Source organism: Phyllostomus discolor, chromosome 2, assembly GCF_004126475.2.
Source record: "Phyllostomus discolor isolate MPI-MPIP mPhyDis1 chromosome 2, mPhyDis1.pri.v3, whole genome shotgun sequence".
Classification (NCBI taxonomy): Eukaryota; Metazoa; Chordata; class Mammalia; order Chiroptera; family Phyllostomidae; genus Phyllostomus; species Phyllostomus discolor.
Window position 1 is genome coordinate 88,219,960 of NC_040904.2, and position 18,153 is coordinate 88,238,112.

At 37.1% G+C, this 18,153-nt stretch overlaps 1 protein-coding gene across 1 annotated transcript in view; it reads right to left on the bottom strand.

The window, feature by feature from the left end:
* The window catches only part of IFT57 (intraflagellar transport 57), a 73,830-nt gene that overhangs the window by 40,223 nt on the left and 15,454 nt on the right, over positions 1 to 18,153 (bottom strand). Inside the window, exon 5 of the mRNA XM_028505137.2 lies at positions 14,442 to 14,510. Coding sequence (XP_028360938.1) covers positions 14,442 to 14,510 — 69 coding nt within the window. The remainder of the gene's footprint in view (positions 1 to 14,441; positions 14,511 to 18,153) is intronic.

Consider the following 18,153-nt stretch of genomic DNA (forward strand, 5'->3'; position numbering starts at 1 on the left):
TTAAGCAAAGTATCCATCTTTTCCCCCTTTTGATTACAATATTGCAGACCTGCCATGATGACACCTTTTATTCTAAGCCCAGATTTTTACTTCCTTACAGCTTTTGCTTTTTTAAGCTAAAAATTCTCTCATTCTTGGTACAATAAATTTTTTGCTAAGTAATTAAAAACCGATTGTGTTCAAATCTTTTGAGATAGTTGGTTTTATGCTGTCTAACTCAGGAGTTGGTCTCTAAAACCTCAAATTTAGCACCTCAAGGAAGAATGGTATCTATGGCATGCTTAAAAAATGTTTTGAAATGAAGTGATGGGCATTTAAAAATAGAATTCAGGGAGTGCACAGCTTCCCTCCCATCTTTTTTCACTGGGGGAGGAGAATGACGCATCTGTGTTATGCTGCCAGAACACTGTTGCTATGATTCTATTGAGCTTCAGAATGGAGGGGAGCTACAAAGACCACTCATAATCACAGCATCACTTCCACAAACATGCAGGCAGTTTCTAGTAGACACACTCAAGATAGAAACAGAAATGACTAGAACACCCCCTAACACCTTGCCACCAGGTCCTCCCTTTCCTACCCCCACCCCTTACATCTCTGAACATTCTATGACACCCTACCCATCGGGGGCCCCACCCAACTGTCAGAGCTTTAATACAGCACCAGTGTCCTCCCCCAGGATCACTCTGAGAGAGGCTTTGGCTAAAGTTCACACTTCAAAAACATCCAGGAATCAGAGGAACAGAGAGAATGTAAAAATTTGTGGGCTAGCCTTAAAGCCTTATATCCATCGATAATTTTTTTCCTTCTAAGAAAAGTTGTATCGAAATTTGAATAACTAACCTGAAAATGAAATTTGGAACATAAAACAATCTCTTACTAATTGTAGGAATTATCTTCTTGAAAATTAGATTTGGTAAAACCATAACTGGGATAAGAGAGTAAAGAGGGGGAAAGCACACAGTGAGAATGGCTTTAAAAATACAAGGTGGGGCAAAAGTAGGTTTACAGTTGTGAGTATGCAAAACATAGAGTTCATTCTTGTATTATTATTTACTAATTATTGTATTAATTTCCATACAAAAAACTGTAAACCTACCTTTGCCCCACCTTGTAGTTTTTAAAGTAAATAAATGTTCTGAAAACCACCTGCTTCCAAAACAAATCAATTTCATCACTGTAAGCATTCGCCATTGGTGGAAGGAACTGCTTTCTTAGGACACATTTTCCAACATTCATGAAACATCGCTGCTGTGTCAATGCTTCCAGTAGGAAGACAAGCCTGTGTCTTCCTAACTGGATCCAGTTAGGGAGACAGTACGAAGTTTAGTCAATGGCCACACACTCCCTTTAAAATTGCTAAAATTAGCAGTTTACAGGCTTTAAATATGTTGTGGAAGTCAGGAAGACAGACCATCAGGTCACCTCTCAAGGAAGAACTTCCTGCTCAGCTGCAGGAAAGGTGGCCAGCAAAAAGGTTCCTGCCATCAGCTCCCTCAAGCTCTGCCTCACTTGTAGACAGCCACCTTGTCCTTCCTACGAGCTATGTCCTTCCTAGAGCAGTCTCCACTGAGCCAAGAAGGCAACACTTGCTCCAGAGTTCCTTACCAGATTGGCCTAGGGTTTGTCAGGCCCAAATCACAGCTAGACTTCTCCCTTGGCCCAATGCCACTGCCTCCCCCCTTCCTATCACAGTAAATGTCTCACACCCCAAACTCTGTCTCAGTGTCTACTTCTAGAGAACACAATCTGCAACACATCTTTTTCATTTACATTCTCTCTTGATCCATTTTCTACAAATCTCAGAAAAATGCCTGTGCATACCCCCCCATTTTCTGGAATTATCATGATACTTAAAAGCATACTTTCCAGGGTCCAGACTTCACTTTAATGAAAGAAAGGAATATAAGTAGGTTTTTCTTATAATTATTATTAAGAGGTTTCTTTTTTCCATGAAGATTAAACTATAGATTGCCTATAAAATTCTAAATATAAAATAGCATTCATGCATATTTGTATTCATCCAGTATTTTTCAATATTGAGCACTTTCTAAACACCAGGCACAGGTGAAAAGGAAGTTAAAAAGCTGCCACTCTTGAGGAGTTTGCATTCTAGTAGTTTGAATAGATAATAAACAAATCAGAAATTAATATAATGCCAGGGCCTGTGAAGAAAAATAAAGCAGGGTGAGGGACTGGAGAATGACTGGAGCAGCATCTATTATTTCAAAACCACAGGTGGAGAGGGACTACTGTAACCCATACACTGCAGGGCTGGCACAGTCACATGCACGAGTACATTTAGTACATCAATTTCCTAGACAGTCCATATCATTCCCGTTCTAGTGAAGACTTCATCACATTCAACTTTACTAAAATAATATTTCTTCTGCATTATGAGTCCACCTGCTGCATGTAACATAAATCTGAGATCTATGTTACTAACCTAACAGCAATTCCGTCTTGGAGAAAGAGCAACCTGAGCCATCATAAGCTAGGGTCAGATACAACTGTCTCAGGCAGATGGCTTTATGGGCAACATCAAAAGCTTGCCACACTTTTTAAACTATGAAGGGGTTTTCTGTCTCATTAGTATTTCATGGCTGACCACTCACAAACACCTGTGTTCAGACTTCCTCTTGTGAAAATGCAACCATACAAAGTCTTAGTTTGAAAGGGTATACATTTTATAATCTTTATCCAAAGAGTATAATACATAGACAATTAATTTATAAAGGTTCAGGTAGGGGGAAAACCTTTCCTTACATAGCTTAATTGAAGTGAAAAATTGAAATTAGGACTAACAGGGACTTAAGAGTAGTGGTAGAGGCAAATTAAATTACTTTGTTCCCAACACTCAAAACTACTTGGTCCAAAGTGAATCCCAGATAGCCTTTATGTCATCAGTATAAGAATAAATAACACAAATGCCAGTTTCTTCCTGAGAATAACTATGTATGCATCTCTACTTTTCTTTTCTCCCTCATACTTTAGGAGAACTTTCTCATCATCATCTTCAACACACACACACACGAATACCAAGTGCCACTATGTCCTTGCTTAAGTCAGGAATCAAACCATACTTACCCTGTTGAACTCTTGTAGCGATGTAAAGGGGGGAAAAAACAATAGACTTGAGAGTTTGAAGAAACTAAGTTCAAATTTAGCTTCTTTAATTTGTTAGCTTTTTAAAAGAGTAACTGTCCTAGGGTTATAATTTTCAGTTTTTGTACATGTGAAATGGAGATAACACCTATCTAACTACCCTACAAGGTCAGTGAAATATGTATTTTAAAGTACCTTGAATAATTCAGAAGATAGCAGCCAAGTAGGTGGAAGCTGAGCCCACTTGCTTGTGCCCCCAGCATGAACTTTCAGCTATCTTCCGAAAAGTGACCTGAACAATCAACAGCATCTCAGCTGATACAAATTTTTTTAAAGATTTTATTTATTTATTTTTAGAGAAGGAGAGAGAACGAGAGCGAGAGAGAGAAACATCAATGTGCGGTTGCTGGGAGTTATGGCCTGCAACCCAGGCATGTACCCTGGCTGGGAATCGAACCTGCGACACTTTGGTTAGCAGCCTGAGCTCAATCCACTGAGCTACGCCAGCCAGGGCTGATACAAATTTTTGAAGCCAAGGAGTATAGAGGATGCTCTGCACCATCTGCACCCCTACAACAGTATACAAGAAGTTGTGGGTGGTGTGACTCTCAGTCAGGCAGCCATAGAGAAGAGCTCACCAAAGAATCATGGGACAAAAACCAAAATCCAATTACAATAAGAGAGCCCACATAAATGGCATAAAGGGCGTCCCAAGAGCATCCAACTCAGGAGATCAAGGAGACTGTATCACTGAGTGCCACAGGTCTCCTACCACATAAGGCCACACCACAAAGACAGGGAGTCAAAGCAGATCAATCTAATACGCAGACACAAAAAGCCACCTAAAATAGGGAGACAAAGAAACCACCCCCAATTGAAAGAAAAGAAGAAATACCTCAAAAGGGTGCTAAATGAAATTGAGGCAAGCAATCTATCAGGCATAGAATTCAAAATAATGGTTATAAGGATGCTCAAGAAACTCAGGGAGAACTACAAGGAACTCTATGGAAACTACAAGGAACTTAGTGGAAACCACATCAGCATGAAAAAGGACATAGAAACTATGAATAAGAACCAGGAGGAAATACAGAATACAATATCTGAACTAAAGAATACACTAGAAGGAATTAAAAGTAGGCTACATGAAGCAAAAGGTTAAATCAGCAAGTTGGAGGACTGGGTAGGAAAAAAAACACCTAGGCAGAGCAACAAAACAAACAGAGACCAAAAAAAAAGATAGTTTAAGGGAGCTGCAGGATAATATGAAGCATAATCATATCTGCATCACAGGAAAACAGAGGGAGAAGAAAAGGAGGAAGGGATAGAAAATCTGTTTGAAAAAGTAATGGCTATCACTTCTAGGTCTTTTGGATAAGATCAAGTGAAAAATGGCTGAAAACTTCCCTAACTTGATGAGAGAAAAAGTCATGCAAGTCTGGGAAGCACAGAAGATCCCAATCAAGATGAACTGAAAGAGGCCCATTCTAAGGCATATCATAATTAAAATGGTAAAATTTAAAGACAAGAGAGAATCTTAAAGGCAAAAAGAAAGAAACAGCTAGTAACATATAAAAGAGCTCTACTAAGGCTATCAACTGATTTCTCAACAGAAACAGTAAAAGCCAGAAGGGAATGGCATGAAATAATCCAAGTAATGAAAAGCAAAGGCCTGCAACAAAGGCTAATTTACCCAGCAAGGCTCTCAATTAAAATGAAGGGGAAATAAGGAGATTCCCAGACAAAAAAAAAAAAGGCTAATAGAGTACAACTCCACCAAACTAGAACGGGAAGACATGCTAAAGGGATTGTTTTAAGAAGATGAAGAAAAAGAGAGAGAGAGGAACAGAGGTACAAAGGGAAAAAATGACAATGAATAAGTACCTATCAATAATAACCTTAAATATGAATGGATTAAATGCTCCAATCAAAGGACACAGGATAGCTGAGTCGATAAGAAAACACTATCAATACATAAGCTTTCTAAAAGATACTACCTCAGAACAAAAAATCTACACAGGCTGAAAGTGAAGGGATGGAAAAATATATTGTAAGCAAATGGACATGAAAGAAAAGCTGAGGTAGCAATACTTACATTAGAAAAAAACAGACTTCAAAACAAAGGCCATAACAAGAGACAAAGAAGGTCATTACATAATATTCAAGGGAGTAGTCCAACAAGAGGATATGACCCTTGTAAATATATATGCACACAACATAGGAGTACCTAAATATAAAAGAAATATCTTGGAGGACTTCAAGAAAGATATCAACAGCAACGTAGTCATCATAGGACATCATTGGGGATTTTAACACCCCACTGTCAACAATGGATAGATCTTTCAAGCAAAGAATATAAAGAATTGTAAGAATATTGTATCACTGAATGACACTGTTGGTCAAATGGAATTGATATATACAGAACCTTTCATCCCAAAGAAGCAACATATACATTCTTTTCAAATGCACATGGGACATTTTCAGATAGACCACATGGTAGAACACAAAACAAACCTCAACAAACTCAAGAAAATTAAAATCATATCAAGCATCTTCTTGGATCACAATGGCTTGAAAGTAGAAACCAACCTCAAGAAAAAAAAAACTCAAAAACATTCAAATTCAAGGAGACTGAATAACATGCTATTAAATAATGAATGGGTTAACAATAAGATCAAGGAAGAAATCAAAAAGTATCTGGAAACAAATGAAAACAAACACAGAACAAACCCCAAAACTATCAGACCCAGTGAAGGCAGTCCTGAGAGGAAAGTTCATAGCAATACAGGCCTACCTAAAGAAGATACACATAAGCAACCTAATCCTGTATCTACAAGAACTAGAGGAACAACAACAAACAAGGGCCGGGTGAGTAGAAGAAAAGAAATAATCAAGATTAGAGAATGAAATGACATAGAGACTAAAAAAACAATTCAAAGGATCAGTGAATCCAAGAGCTAGAAAAGATAAACAAAACTGACAAACCTTTGACCAGACTCATCAAGAAAAAAAGAGAAAGGACCCAAATAGATAACTTAGAAACAAAAGAGGAGAAGTTACAACTGATACCACAGAAATATAGAGAATTGTAAGAAATTACTATGAACAACTATATGCCAAGAAATTGGACAACCTGGGAGAAATGAACAAATTTCTAGAAACATACCATCTTCCAAAACTGAATCAGGAAGAAGCAGAAAGCCTGAAGAAATGGAAAATAATTAGTGAAATTGAAGCGGTAATCAAGAAACTCCAGGCACACAAAAGCCCTGGACCAGATGGCTTCTGAGGCAAATTTAACCAAACATTTAAAGGAGAGCTAACCCCTATCCTTCTCAAACTATTCAAAAAAATTCAAGCACAGGAAAGACTCCCAAACTCTTTTTATGAGGCCAGTATCATCCTAATTCCAAAATTAGGTAAAGATACAACAAAGAAAGAAAACTACAGGCCAATATCTCTGATGAATGTAGATGCCAGAATCCTCAACAAAATATTGGCAATCCAGATACAACAATACATTAAAACGGTCATACACCACAATGAAGTGGGATTCATCCCAGGGATGCAAGGATGGTACAATATTTACAAATCAATAAATATAACACAACACAAAGACAAAATAAAGGACAACAACCCCATGATCATATCAACAGATGTTGAAAAGCATTTGATAAAAATCCAGAACCGACTTATGATTAAAGAACAAACAAACAACAAAGTAGAGGTAGAGGAAGCATACCTCAACATAATAAAGGCCATATATGAGAGACCTACAGCCAACATCATGGTCAATGGGCAAAAACTAAAAAGCTTTCCCGTTAAGATCAGGAACAAGACATGAGTATCTGCTTTCATCACTCTTATTCAACATAGTACTGGAAGTTCTACCCACAGTGACCAGACAAGAAAAAGAAAAAAAGGCATCCAAATTGGAAAGGAGGAAGTAAAACTCATCTGCAGATAACATGATAGTCTACATAAAAAATCCTATACTCTCCACCAAAAAAATACTTGACCTAATAAATGAATTTGGCAAAATAGCAGTATACAAAGTCAATATTAAAAATCAAGGGCATTTTTGTACACCAACATTGAAATATCAGAAAGGGAAACTAGGGAAAAAAATCCCATTAACTATAGCAACAAGAAAAATAAAGTAGCCCTGGCTGGTGTGGCTCAGTGGATTGAGCACTGGACTGCGAAGCAAAGGGTTGCTGGTTCGATTCCCAGTCAAGGCACATGCCTGGATTGCAGGCTAGGTCTCCAGTGGGGAGGCATGTGGGGGGCAACCACACATTGGTGTTTCTCTTCCTCTCTTTCTTTCTACCTTCCCCTCTCTCTAAAAATAAATAAAATCTTTTTTAAAAACTCTTTAAAAAAAAGAAAGAAAAATAAAGTACCTAGGAATAAACCTAACCAAGGAATAAACCTAACCAAGGAGGCAAAAGATCTGTACTCAGAAAAGTATAGAATACTGATGACAAAAATTGAGGAAGATACAAATAAATGGAAGCATAAACTGTGTTCATGGATTGGAAGAAGTAACATAATTAAAATGTCCATACTACCCAAAGTAATCTACAGGTTCAATGCAATTCCTACTAAAATACCAATGGCATGTTTCACAGATCTAGAACAAATATTTCAAAAATTTATATGGAACCAAAAAAGTTCCCAAATAGCCTCAGCAATCTTAAGAAAGAATAACAAAGTAGGAGGGATCACAATACCTGATATCAAAGTATACCTAGGGCCTCTATAATCAAAACAGTCTGGTACTGGCATAAGAACAGAAACCTAGATCAATGGAACAGAACAGAGAGCCTAGAAATAAAGCCATGTCTCCATGGTCAATTAATATTTGACGAAGGGGGCATGAACATACAATGTACTAAAAATAACTTCTTTAATAAGTGACGTTAGGAGAACTGGGCTGGTACATGCAAAAAAAAAAAAAAAAATGACACCAGACTACCAACTTACACCATAAACCAGAATAAACTCAAAATGGATAAAAGACTTAAATATAAGTCGTGACACCATAAAAGTCCTAGAGGAAAACACAGGCAGTAAAATCTCAGATATCCCACGTAGCAATATTTTTGCTGATATATCTTGTAGGGCAAGGGAACTAAAGGAAAAAAATAAGCAAAAGGGAATACATTAAATTAAAAAGCTTCTGCACGCCTAAAGAAACAATTATAAAAATGAAAAGGGAACCTAACATATGGGAGAACATATTTGCCAATGATATAACAGACAAAGGTTTAATTTCCAAAATACATAAGAACTTACCTGGCTCAATACCAGAAAGACAAACAATCCAATTAAAAAATGGGCAAAGGTCTTAAATACACACTTTTATAAGGAGGACATACAGATGGCTCAAAGACACATGAAAAAATGCTCAACATCATTGGCCATCAGAGAGATGCAAATTAAAGCCACAATAAGATATCACCTCACACCTGTCAGAATGGCCATCATTAATAAATCAACAAACAAGTGCTGGCAAGGATGTGGAGAAAAGGGAACCCTAGTGCACTGTTGGTGGGAGTGCAGACTGGCACACTGCTATGGGAAACAGTATGGAATTTCCTCAAAAAACTAAAAATGGACCTAACTTTTGACTCAGTGATTCTGCTGCTGGGATCATACTCTAAGAATCCTGAAACACTAATTCAAAAGAACTTACAGCCATTTACAATAGCCATTTACAATAGCTAAGTGCTGGAAAGAGACTAGGCGCCTAACAATAAATGAGTGGATCAAAAAACTATGGTACATTGACATAATGGAATACCATGCAGCAGAAAGAAAGAAGGAATTCCTACCTTTCACGACAGCATGGATGGAACTGCAGAACATTATGCTAAGTGAAATAGGCCAGTTGGTGAAGGACTAATACCATATGATCTCATCTATAAGAGGAATCTAATGAACAAAATAAACTAATGAGCAAAATAGAATCAGAGACATGGAAATATGAAAACAGATGGGTAGTTAATGAGGCAAGAGGGGGGGGAGGAAAATAGTGGATAGGGAAAGGGACTAGCCAAAGAACACGAATGACCCATGGACATGTACAACAGCATGGGAATTGACTGTTGGAGCAGGGGATGGGCTGGGCAGAGGAGGGCAAAGGGGAAAAAATTGGGAAAACTATAATAGAATAACAATTAAAAAAATTAGTAAATAAACTACTTTGAAAACTATAAAGCAATCTGTAAGTGTATTGTTACAATTGGAGTTTGTTTAGATGTAAATGTTAACATACTATTCTGATAAAAATTTTTTAAATATATTTTATTGATTATGCTATTACAGTTGTCCCATTCTCCCCCTTCACTCCCCTACCCCCTGCCCACCCCCTCCCACCCACATTCCCCCTCTTTAGTTCATGTCCATGTGTCATAAGTTCTTTCGCTTCCACATTTCTCATACCATTCCTGCCCTCCCCCTATTTTCTACCTATTGTCTATGCTACTTATTCTCTATATCTTCCCCCCCTCCTCCCGCTTCCCTGTTGCTAACCCTCCATGTGATCTCCATTTCTGTGGTTCCACTCCTGTTCTCTTTGTTTGCTTAGTTTGCTTTTGTTTTAGGTGTGCTTGTTACTAACTGTGAGTTTGTTGTCTTTTTTTACTGTCCATATTTTTTATCTTTTTTTTTTAGATAAGTCCCTTTAACATTTCATATAATAAGGGCTTGGTGATGATGAACTCCTTTAACTTGGCCTTATCTGAGAAGCACTTTATTTCCCCTTCCATTCTAAGTGAAAGCTTTGTTGGACAGAGTAATCTTGGATGTAGGTCCTTGCCTTTCATGACTTGGAATATTTCTTTCCAGCCCCTTCTTGCCTGCAAGGTCTCTTTTGAGAAATCAGCTGACATTCTAATGGGAACTCCTTTGTAGGTAACTGTCCCCTTATCTCTTGCTGCTTCTAGAATTCTCTCCTTCATTTTTATCTTGGGCAATGTAATTATGATGTGCCTTGGTGTGTTCCTCCTTGGGTCCAACCTCTTTGGGACTCTCTGATCTTCCTGGACTTCCTGGAAGTCTATTTCCCTTGCCAGATTAGGGAAGTTCTCCTTTATTATTTGTTCAAGTAACTTTTCCACTTGTTATGTTTCCTCTTCCCCTTCTGGTACCCCTATAATTCGGATATTGGAACGTTTAAAGGTGTCCTGGAAGTCCCTAAGCCTCTCCTCATTTTTCTGAATTCTTGTTTCTTCATTCTTTTCTGTTTGGTTGTTCCTTTCCTCCTTCTGGTCCCTTCCATTGATTTGAAACCCAGTTTTTTTTTTTCCATCACTATTGGTTCCATGTGCATTTTTCTTCATTTCACTTACTGTAATGTGCATTTTTTCATGTAATTTATGACCAAAGTCCACCAATTCTGTGAGCATCCTGATCACCAGTACTTTGAACTGTGCATCTGATAGGTTGGCTATTTCTCGGTCGCTTAAAAAAATGGCTCTGGGACTTTTAACTCTGTTTTTGAGCCATCTTTTTAATTTAATTTAATTTTTTTCCTTTAGTCTGGTTGCACCTGTTACATATGAGGGGTGGAGTCTTAGGTGTTCACCAGGGCAGGGTACCTCAGTCGCTGGGTTGTGACGTTGTATGTGGGGGCGGGGTCCGAGAGGGAACAATAGCGCCTGCTCCGCTCTCACCAGGACTCCAGTCCCCCTTGCTGCTTCCCACAAGCAAATTGGTCCCCTCTGGTGCTAGCTCCCGGGCGGGTGGGTTTGTGCACTCTCTCGGACTCTGTGGGTTTCTCCAAGGAGCCTCCTGTGAGGCTGAGAGAATCTCCCAGCTTCAACTTTCACAGGTGTTTTCAATCGGTGCCTTCAGGCTTTGTTTCCCGGCTCTGGGTCCCTGGGATGTGTGGTCTGTGTTGCACCGCACGTTTTCGCTAAGTTCTGCACACGAAAATGCAGCCGCAGACAGCTGCCTTGCGCGCCTCACTGGGTCTGCTGGTTGCCTCCATGCCCAGGGTTTGCCACCAGTCCGTCAGCTTCAGTCTTCGGTCTGAGGTCTGCACCCTGCGCGCACATCTGCCAGCCACTGATTTTTCCTGCTGGTACCCCTCGATCCCTCTTCGTAGACCTCTGATTCTGCCTCTCCTTACCGGACTGGATTTATGGTATTCAGATTTCCATTCGGTTCATTTCTCTCTGTTCTGGTTGTTTTTTGTTTGTAAATTCTTGTTGTCCTTAGTTTTGGTTTAGCGAGGAGGTACAGTGCGACCACCTGTGCCTCTATCTTGGATCCTCTCTCCTGATAAAATTTTCAATTGAGCAATAAAAAATATTCATTCATTTAAGAATTATTTATTCAGTATCTTCTGTGTTATACTACGAAGACAATAAAAAATGATAGTTATCTCTGTTATGAGAGAGGGGAAACTGGGGAGAGATATGGTTTTGGTTTCTGCCAATACTTATTCAGGACTTTTTAGATGCCAGATATTGTTCTAAACACTATACACATAGTAACTCTTTTAATCTGTAAAAACCCTGTGAAAAGGGAATATTTTAATCCTCATTTTACAGATGAGAAAGATAAGCACAAGAAGCATGGAAACCTGTGCAAGTTCAGACACCTATTAAGTATTAAAAGTATTCAAGTCAACTCACAGATTCAGGCAAGTTAGCTGTATCATTTAGTTATATTGTACCTCAAGTGGGCAGAAAAAGTACATATATCATTGATAGTAACTAATGCTGACTAAAAATACTAAAGGAGGAAGTGATAAATGAAAAGATTATCCTGGGGTGGGGTGACTGGCGAAGTCTTTATGATATGAACTCAAAACTAGATTCAAACTCATTTGAAAAGTTTAGACCAAAAAAAAATACAAATAATATTTACTGAATGTACTTTTTTGAGCATGCAATAGGTACCACCTTGTTGAAATATCACATATATAAAAAAATACAAAAGTCCCATATTAACTTGGGAAATATCTCATTCAGTGGGTTCTCTTCTATAGACTAGATTTACTGTATTTTGCTGTGTATAATGCACATTTTTTTTGCCCAAACTTTTGAGTGAAAGAAAAATAAGGGTGTACATTACACATGGGTAGTATATAAATGTTTTTAATTTTTATTTATGCTTATGTGTTAAAAGTATAACTCCTTTAAAATTCTAATACAAAAAGTTATAAAATTCCTTTATAATACAGAAAACAAGTATCTAAATATAAATAAATAAAAATTGAGTTAGAAAATTGAAAAGGAAGATTTTTTTCCTGTAAGTTTGGGTAAAAAATTGGGGTGTATGATACATGGGAACATATTACATGGCAAAATACTGTATTTCCTAATTGAAACAGCAAAAACTGACTTACGGCAATGCCTGTCTATCCACATACCAATCTTAATCCATTTATTTCAGAGAATTATATTTAATTTAATTACCAATTGCCATTATCCCATATCAAGACCACTGAACACTTCAGCACTAGCCCATTATTAAGAAAAATAAGTTGAAATCAAATAATATACTGAGGTCTGTACAGAAGGTATCTAGCCATGTAGTACAAAAGATAGAGACATTTATTGAAGAAGACCCAAGATACAAGAAACACTGTACATAGGACAATGGCACCTCAGTTCCCTTCAAAGTAGGTACCTTGGGACCTCACACAGTTCTCCAGGGTCTCTTCCACTGTTTAAAACATTCTACAAAATCCTTTGTTGGAATCACCATCTGCTGCCCTGTTGTATTTTCCTGAATTTCATCAAAGTCCTGAAATCTCTTCCCTTTGAAAGGTGGTTTTAGCTTGGGAAAAGCCGGAAGTCACAGGGCACCAAATTTGAGCTGTAGAGGGGTTGAGTCTCCTGGGTGATTTGATGTTTTGCCAAAAAAATCTATGTGAGATGTGATGCATGAACAGGTGCATTGTTGTGATGACCCTGCCAATCACTCATTTCCCGTATCTGTGGCCATTTTCATCGTATTGCATCCCTCAACTGACAAAGAACATTGAGGTTGTACTACTTATTGTCTGGCCAACAGGGGCGAACTTGTGATGACAACACCTTCCTAATCAAAAAACACAGTTAATGTGATCTTGATCTTGTTGCGACTTTGCTGAGTCTGGTTTGGGTGTGGAGAACCAGGTGACTTCCACTAGGATGACTGGACCTTTGTTTCTGGATCACAGCTGTAGACCACAATTCATCTCTTGTTATGACCTTCTTGAGAAAATCTTGTTCATTGGTAATGGTTTGAATCAAGTCATTAGCAACTGCATGATGTTCCTTCTGCTCTGGTAGCAGAAGCCACAGAACAAGTTTTGCCATGACATGTTTCAGGCCATGGTCCTGTGTCAAATCTCAGAAACAGTAGCTTTTGAATTCCCAGATCAGTTTCAAGTTCTCGCACTGTCAGTCGCCGATCTTTGTTGACTGATGGCCATATATGTTCAACATTCTCAGGTGTTCTGCTTGTTGCAGGCTTTCCAGAACATGGATCACTTTCAACAGATTTTTGACCCTCTTTGAGGTGTTTGTGCCATTTTTGTTCACACTGCACACATTACATCATCCCCGAAGGCCTTCTGAATCATCTGAATAGTTTCAGTGGAGTAATGTTCAAGCTTAATGCAAAATTGATGCCGATTCATGCTCTACTCATTCAGTCACTTTAATGCCATGGCAACACAGTACACATGCTCACTCAATGGTGTCTACCATCCCCAGTGACTAGTACAGTGAAGTTGTCATTGTTTACTTGTGCATATTCTAATCCACTCTCTTTGGCTGCAAAGTTACATCAATGCTGCACAAACTGTTCTTGTTATATTAACAATGGCTGGACCTTTTCTGGACAGACCTTGTATGTTTCCACAATAAAAAATGACATAAGGCACGGGTGTGAAACTCATTTTCACTGCGGGGGGGGCCACATCAGCTTTGCAGCTGCTTTCAAAGGGCCTAATGTAGAGCGCCTTGCTCCCTAGAGTTACATGTATACAGTCCTAAAATGACATTCGGGCCTTTGGAGTCAACCATGAAGCTAATGTGGTCTCCACTGAAAATGAGTTTAATACCCATGACATAATAAGGCAAATAAATTATTTTCAGTTTACAGAGAAGCACTGTGTTAATTTTCATGGTATAGACAGGAGGCTAACTGCCCTCCTTGCACCCTTGGATTTTTATATTTGCTATTTTATTTTATATCTAGAAAAGCAGTTTTGAAATCAACTTTTCAAATGACACACTAAGCAATGGCCAACAATGGTTGGTACTTGTTTCAATTTCCAGCAGAAAAAGTGTACCGATTGCTTGTTGTTCCTGTATATATACCATGCCACTTACCAAGCGATAGGTCTGGGCTTTTAAAACATTAAGATCAATAAAGTTTTCTTCATTGTCTGTCTCTTCTTCCTTAGAAAAATAAAGAGTTTTAAAAGTTAATAATTATAAAAGGTACCATTTAAAAATGTATTTCCAACTTTCACATATACAAGTTCTATATACAGACTAATGCAGGAAAGGGTATTTGAAAGCCTAGTAATGTGTGTAAACTTATTAGCAGCTCATCTGTCTCTGAGGTTTTGATGGTGCCATTTAAAATAGGCCTTTTTTTAGCAGTTACAGAAAGAAGGTGGTGGGGGGAAGGGAAGGAGGGAGGTGCAATTACTGTAAATCTACAGATAAATAAACATAAAAACAAGAAACAGTCCCAAGTAGCATATCTAAAATAGTGGAAAAAGTTAACAAATTTTGAGTAACATGACTAAAATAGACAAAAATGAGAGGTTGACAGACAGAATACTCCACAGACCAATCACATTAATGAATATTTTTGATATTTCACCTTATATATTGAAGTTTAATCAATTAATAAGTTAAGTCACCAGTAGTGCCTGGCCCATGGTTCCTAAATCTATTTAAAGATAGCAAATATCAAATCTATTTAAAGATATGAAATATATAATTTAAGACATTAACTTTGTGTCTTAGATATTAACTATCTAAAAAAGCAGTTCAGGTAGATTCCAAGTCGTTTTAAGATGAACATCATCAGCATGACATGGGAGCCTGTAAGAGTGCAAAGTCTATGGCTCCATCCTAGATCTACTCAGAATCTCTGGTGGTGGGGCCACTAGAGCAAGATGTGAGAACTATGCTAATGTTTGCTTTTTTTAGGGAGAGGGCAGTGGGGCATAGAACTGCAGACAAAACTGATCTGTTTACATCTTAAATCCTAAGCCTATATGCAGATGCATACATTTGAAAAGTAGCTCGGTCTATTCTGTGTTTGCACTAATGACAGTCTACTTAACAAGGAGAGTAAATGATTGAAACGTCAATGACTAAAAATGCTCATGGGAGAAGAGACAAGTTTATAATGCTTTTGCAATAACCTAATGAGTACTGTTTACATAGGTGATCAATAAATACTTGTTGAATTGTACTGGATTGAACATTAATAGGCAAAAAGCTTTCATAGTAGGTACTAGGATAAGTATTTAAGTTACTAAACATTATTAAGAGAGCATTCAAAAGGAATTTGAATATAAACAGACTTAGAGGAAAAAAGTTTTAAAATAAACTGAGAATTCTAATCTCAGTAATTTAGAAGGCACTCAACAATTTCCTATCATTTCTTTGCCTTATATGCACCCTCATACTTCTGTTACTGCCAATTACTAAGGACATGATTAAATACAGTAGGTGAGAATATTCTGTCAGGACCAATACTTACTTTTTTTTTTGACAGTTACTGTATCCTATCATGATTTGGCCAGTCTAAAACTGAAGGTTTCTAGTTCCTAGATGATTATAGCAGAACTTTGTCAGAAATTATCTTTATCATTCACCCTTGAGCCACTCCACAAACTGTGGCAACAAAATGAAGTAATATCTAATCATCCAAATGCTTTTTAGCATTGATCCAGTTCTCCTTAACCTGAGCAATGGGAGAGGTAAGAGGACTCCTTAGAATATAATGACAATAAGAAAAGAAAGGAAGGAAAAAACCTCCTGAGACATGACTAAGGGAACTAATAGCTTCAGAGGCAACCTTTTGAGGAAGGTCTTTGAGTTTGGTGTTATGACAGCAGAAGGTGTTTACCTCACAGTTGGGAAAAAATGTGTGATGAGACTGCTTTCTAGTTTATTTCTCTAATTTACATGCCTCATAATGCTGCTTTCAACTTTAAAAGGTTCTCAGAAAAAAATTAGCTATAATTTCTAAAATTACACAGCAATATGCTGACAGATGATTTTGTGGCCAAATATTTAATAAACACCTACTGTGCACCATGCCCTGAACAATAAGCTGGAGATGAAAAAAAAGCACAAAATTGTTTCTGCCCTCATAGGGTTATTTTTCTGACTAGTATGTTTTTATACTTTTTTTCTGAACTGGCAGTTTCAAGTTATATCTCTTTAAAGCTAAATGTTGATGCACTGGGACCAGGTATCTGTCAATAAACTAGTAACTAATAAACAGCTATTACAAAGACAAGATGAGAAATATATCAGAGTAAAAAAAATGAAGTAACACCTAGGAAAATGTGAGATCTTAAAATTTTCTGAGCCTGAATGGAAAGATCTATTACGCAAACAATAACATCTAAATTCCTAAAATGCCCCAAATGGTAAGTACCTGGCCTATCTTCCCAGTTCATCTTAAGCCACCTTCCTCCTCACTCAGGAGATCTGACCACAAGGGTTTTTTCTCAGCGCCTTGATCATGGTTAAGTTCCTTTCTGCCTCAGAGCTTGTGTACCACCAGGGTCTTACCCACTGTCTGCTACATAACAGGTGCTCAATAAACACACACAGAATGAATGAATTTTTACCTTAACTTTAAATTTATATTCTGTCAAAAAAGAATCTTTTAAATTGATTTATTTTACAATGGTGTTTTTCCTTCAGTAAAACATGTTAAATATTTTGAAAATACAAAGCATAGAAAAAAAACAATTACTCACAATCCTGCTACCTATATATAACTAATGTTAACATGTTAACATTATTTTTCTTTTTTTGAACATTTTACATAGTTGAGTTTATGCATATAGTATGTTACCATGCCCATGTCACTAACATTTTTCTGTCAACAATTTTATTTTACTTAAATAGTATTTATTTATTAGAAAAATGTATATTTGGTTTGGGGCATAGTCATTCTATGAAGAAGTATTTCATTTCACATGACTTTAAAACCTAGTAATTTGACAATATGTACCCAGTGGTATATATTTGGTGTAGGGGGGCAGAGTCAGTTTTTTAAAATGTATTTTTAATTATAGTTGACATAAAATATTATATTAGTTTCAGATGAATGATATAGTGATTCAACATTTATATACCTTAGGAAGTGATCACCGTAGTAAGTCTAGGAATCATCTGTCACCATATATATTTATATTATTCACTATATTCTCTATGTTGTACATTACACCCTTGTAACTTATAGATGTAACTGTGTGCTTCTTACAAACAACAATTAAAAAACAATTTTTCATGGATATACCATACCCTACTACTTGAATATAGCTTAAGTTCCTTAATGGTTATTTTCAGCACTTGCTATAAAACAATGCAGTGATTAATGTCTTTGTATCATATAGTAGCTTAATAAATTACTTTAAGCTGAAATATAATACTTATTCTACATTAATTTTTAAAATCACCTGGAAAATTTAACTGACTTATGAGAGTAAAATACACCGTCATTTTGATTTCAGATCATAGCAATACTTCCTAAAACACCACAGTTAATCCATCTCTGGTTCTGAGAAAAAGCTCTCTGTTTCTGCGACTTGACTAGTCTAATCTGTTGTCGAGACTTGATCATTTAGAGTTACACTATTAATAGAATGTTAAGAACGGGAAAGCTCAGATGTTGCCAAACAATTTAAATAATACTGATGTTTACAAGTATTTTTAAAGTTCCTGCATTTAAAATTTTTAAGTTTTAAAATTAGTATTTATCCTCAGTTTGGAAGCATAATGTAGTTCCTGAGAAATGAATGGTGTTCTTATGAAGCAGAATGCATTAATCCTAAATTCT